Consider the following 4,927-nt stretch of genomic DNA (forward strand, 5'->3'; position numbering starts at 1 on the left):
ATTCACCCAAATTCTTATTCCTTTACTTAGTTTCTGCAATTTACTTGTTTTTACTTCAAATTCGTCAAAAACCCAATCCCCTTTATTTAGTTGTGTCAAATTAGTTAGAATATGTCATAATTTGTGTTTTTAAGTGTTTTGAGTCAAAACCAAATAAATTTTCGTCCAAAGTAAGTCCTAGTGTCTAATTTGAGTCTATTTGATTGTTTTGTGCTGTTTTGAGTCTTTTTAGTTTGTTTTGAGTTCTTTGAGTCTAGTTAAGTGTTTTTAAGTCTAGTTTTGTATTTTTGAGTCAGCTTTTAGTAGATTAGCAATCCCTCCTAATCCTCGGCCTAGAACGATCCTTACTTGCATCTTTACTACATTTGTCAACAAGAAGGTTTAATTTGAGTGCTATCTTTTATCACATCAAATTTTTGGCACCGTTGCCGGGGATTAGCAACTTTGCTAATCCCCCGATGTTTCTTTTTGTTTCTTTTTTGTGTCTTTTAATCTAGTTTCTGACTTTGTTTAGTTTTCTTGTTTTTAGGTACTAGTTTGTGACTAAGTTCTCACCCTATTCGTGCAAATATCTTGGATTTTGACGATGATTTTGAAAGGAACTTTGAGAAGGAAGAGGAAGGAGCCAGAACCTAATCCACCTAGTTCTAGCTCAGAATCTGATTTTGAGGATGAAGAAGAGGCCACAGCTCAAGTGGAAGAAGAAGCACAAGTCATGGTAGCGGACAATCGAACAATCAAGGAACTTTCAGCCTCAGGATTGGACAATGCCGCACCCTTATGCATTCAATATCCTAGGGCAGTTCAAGACAAGATTGATGAGTTTGAATTGAAGTTTAGCTTGCTGCATCACATTCCAAAATACCATGGGTTATCCATGGAAGATCCAGACAAGCACTTGAAGGAATTTGAAGTGGTATGTTCAAGCATGACCCCAATCAACGTGGATGCCAACATTTTAAAGAAGAAAGCTTTTCCATTCTCTCTTTTGGAAAAAGCTAAGGATTGGTTGTACGAATTGGCACCTGGAACCGTCCCATCTTGGGAGAACATGAAGAGAGCTTTCTTAGAGAAATTCTTCCCCACTTCAAGAGTCATTCTTTTGAGGAAGAAAATTAGTGGCATTCAACAAAACCAAGGAGAGTCATTCCTAGCGTATTATGAGCGTTTCAAGACCCTAGTTGCATCATGCCCTCAACATCAAATGAAAGATGAACTTCTAATTCAATATTTCTATGAAGGACTTCTTCCAATGAAAGACAAATGCTAGATGCATCAGCGAGATGAGCTTTGGTTGACAAAACACCAATTGATGCCAAGACCCTAATTGCCAATCGAGCCTTGAATGCACAACAATACGAAGGCGTTGGACAAAGAGACATCCCATGGCAGCAACATGTGAATAAGGTAAGTGCAATATCTGAAATTCAATCTTAATTGGCTAATCTCACTTTTCTTGTGTCACAGGTTGTTGAAAAACCCAAGTGCAAGAAAACCCAATATGTGGTGTGTGCTCTATACAAGGACACCAATCTGAAAAGTGCCCTCAATTGATTGAGAATGGAGGATGGGAAAGTGTCAATGTCATGGGTTATCAAGGCGAAAACCAGCCAAGGCATGATCCATAATCTAACACTTACAATTCGGGATGGTGAGATCACCCAAACATAAAGTGGAGGGAGCCTCCACAACATCAACAACGAGGAGGATTTGGTCTAACACCCCCTAGGATTTTTCAAAGGCCATATGCACCAATGCAATCTCAACCACCTCTAGTTCAACCAAGCTCAGGTACATCTTTGGATAATGATAAAGTTATTCAATTACTCATGTCTTTGACGTAGGGGTACAAAATCAAGCTAAAGAGGTGGATGAATTGAAGAAGCAAATGGGGCAAGTGGCAGAATTCATGGGACAATTTAAAGACCAAGGACAATTGTCTAGTTCAACCATTGTCAACCCGAAGAGAGGATTTGAAAATTGCCTAGTTCAACCATTGGAACTAACCCAAGACCATCCAAATCAAGTCAAAAAGAGGATGAAAAGCTGCAATTTGAGGAAGAGGAACAAGGCCAAGCCACGACAAGTGTAGAACCACCCTTGCCGCAACCACTTAAAGATCCAAATTCATTCAATTTTTCCACTTTAGGTCCAAATTCACTTATTTCTAACCCTATTCCACCCAATGTACCTTTCCCTCGCAGATTTATGCAATCAAAGAAAGAAGAGAGGGACAAGGACATTCTTGAGACATTTAGGAAGGTGCAAGTCAATATTCCACTCCTTGATGCAATCAAACAAGTTCGAAATGATGCCAAATTCTTGAAAGAGCTTTGCACAACAAGGAAGAGGATTTCGAACAAGGAAGTGGTGAGGGTAAGTGAGAATGTTTTCGCTGGTTTACAAAGGAAATTGCCTCCTAAATGCAAAGATCCAGGTAGTTTCACAATCCCTTGTGTTATTGGCAATACTAAGTTTGAGCATGCCATGTTAGACTTAGGTGCATCCATTAATGTCATGCCATACTCTATTTATGCATCTATGAATTTAGGAGAGCTGAAAAATGATGGAGTTATTATTCAATTAGCCGATTGTTCTAATGCATATCCAAAAGGAGTTTTGGAAGATGTTTTGGTGCAGGTTAATAGCTTAATCTTTCCAGATGATTTTTATGTGCTTGACATGGAAGATTCAGCTCATTCCACCTCTTTGCCGATCCTCCTTAGAAGACCATTCATGAAAACAGCCCGCACTAAGATAGATGTGTTCAAGGGGACGTTAATAATGGAATTTGATGGCGAGATTATTGATTTTAATATTTCTGAAACTATGAGGTATCCTAGTGATGATCATTCATGTTTTTCTATTGATATTATTGATTCATTGGCGTAGGAACATCTTAAACAATTACATGAGGATGCATTTGAAACGGTCATACAAGTGGAATGGAAATCAAAAGCCAAGGGGCAACAGCAAACAAAACCCACGGCATGCATGAAGCCATTCTTGCCGTGCACCCTAATGATGAAGAAGTTGAGATGGTGGCTGCCTTTGAATCATTGCCACAACATGTTAGTAAGTCTCCTAACCCAGTTCCAATTCCCATTTCTACTAATAAGTTGTTACCCTCAGTGATTCAGGCACCCTCCCTCGAGCTTAAACCATTACCAAATCATTTGAAGTATGTTTACTTGGGAGACCAAGAGACTTTGCCGGTCATAATTTCTTCATCATTCACGGCACTGGAGGAAGACAAACTAGTTCAAGTGTTAAAGGAGTACAAAACAGCCATTGGATGGACCTTGGTCGACATTAAGGGGATAAGTCCTACAACATGCATGCATCGCATACTTCTAAAGGAAGGGGTTAAACCAACTAAAGAGGCTCAACGTCGACTCAACCCTCCAATGATGGAAGTTGTGAAGAAGGAGATTATCAAGCTTCTTAATTGTGGAGTGATTTATCCAATTTCAGATAATCGTTGGGTTCCACCAAGCCAAGTTGTTCCAAAGAAATCCGGAGTCACTGTAGTGAAGAATGAAGAGAACGAACTTGTGCCCACCTGTATCCAAACAGGTTGGAGAGTTTGCATTGATTATAGGAAGCTCAATGCCATCACAAGAAATGATCACTTCCCTTTGCCATTCATTGATCAAATGCTCGAAAGGTTAGCCGGTCATTCTTTTTATTGTTTTCTTGATTGTTATTCGGGATATAATCATATTGTTATAGCTCCGGATGACCAAGAAAAGACCACATTCACGTGTCCTTTTGGTACCTTTGCCTATCATTGCATGCCATTTGGTTTGTGCAATGCACCAGCCACATTTCAAAGGTGAATGGTAAGTATATTCTCAGATTTTGTGGAAAAGATCATTGAGGTATTTATGGATGATTTTAGTGTCTTTGGTGATTCATTTGATGATTGCTTATCTAATCTCACTTTAATCTTGAAAAGATGCATTGAAACTAACCCTGTTTTAAATTGGGAAAAATGTCATTTCATGGTAAAACAAGGCATAGTTTTGGGTCACATAATTTCAGAAAGGGGAATTGAGGTTGATAAATCAAAAATAGATCTTGTACGCTACTTACCCTCTCCTACTTCGGTGAAAGAGGTTCGTTCTTTTCTTGGACATGCAAGATTCTATAGACGAGTCATCAAGGACTTTTCAAAGATTGCACAACCTCTTTGCCGTCTCCTTTAAAAAGATGTGTCATTTATGTTCGATGAAGCATGTGAAAAGGCCTTCAAACACCTCAAGGAGATGCTAACTTCAGCCCCCATCATTATTCCACCAGATTAGAGTCTTCATTTTGAGCTTATGTGTGATGCTTCAGATTATGCATTAGGAGCTGTTTTAGGCCAAAGGAAGAACAAGCAACCCCATGTTATCTATTATGCATCCCGGACCTTGAATGATGCTCAATTGAACTATTTTACCACTGAGAAAGAACTTCTTGCTGTTGTGTTTGCTTTAGAAAAGTTTCGTTCTTATTTGTTTGGCACTAAAGTTATTGTTTATTCTGACCATGCAGCGTTGAAGTACTTACTCACCAAAAAAGAGACCAAACCAAGGCTAATTCGATGGATGCTTCTCCTCCAAGAGTTTGACATCGAAATTAAAGACAAGAAAGGAAGTGAAAATGTGTTGGCTGACCAGATGAGTCGTTTGGTCCACAATGAGGAGTCTCTACCCATCCTAGAAGCATTCCCAGATGAGCAGATGTTATCCATTAAGGTAAGTGAACCATGGTATGCCAATTTAGTGAATTTTTTGGTGTCTAAACAAGTTCCAAGCACCCTAAACAAGCACCAACGTGATAAACTCAAAAAGGATGCACGGTTTTATGTGTGGGATGACCCATATTTGTGGAAATGCCCAGATCAGATTCTATGTAGGTGTGTGCATGATTTCGAATTTCA

At 39.1% G+C, this 4,927-nt stretch overlaps 1 protein-coding gene across 1 annotated transcript; it reads left to right on the top strand.

Annotated features, from left to right (window-relative positions):
• The first annotated feature begins 586 nt into the window (after positions 1-586).
• LOC137712201 (uncharacterized) lies at positions 587-2,892 on the top strand. The gene is made up of 5 exons (XM_068451322.1): positions 587-916; positions 1,468-1,540; positions 1,845-2,088; positions 2,205-2,437; positions 2,552-2,892. The coding sequence occupies exons 1-5, from the start codon at positions 587-589 to the stop codon at positions 2,890-2,892; spliced, it is 1,221 nt and encodes a 406-aa protein (XP_068307423.1).
• Positions 2,893-4,927: the final 2,035 nt, after the last annotated feature.

This window comes from Pyrus communis, chromosome 13 (genome assembly GCF_963583255.1).
Source record: "Pyrus communis chromosome 13, drPyrComm1.1, whole genome shotgun sequence".
Classification (NCBI taxonomy): domain Eukaryota; kingdom Viridiplantae; phylum Streptophyta; class Magnoliopsida; order Rosales; family Rosaceae; genus Pyrus; species Pyrus communis.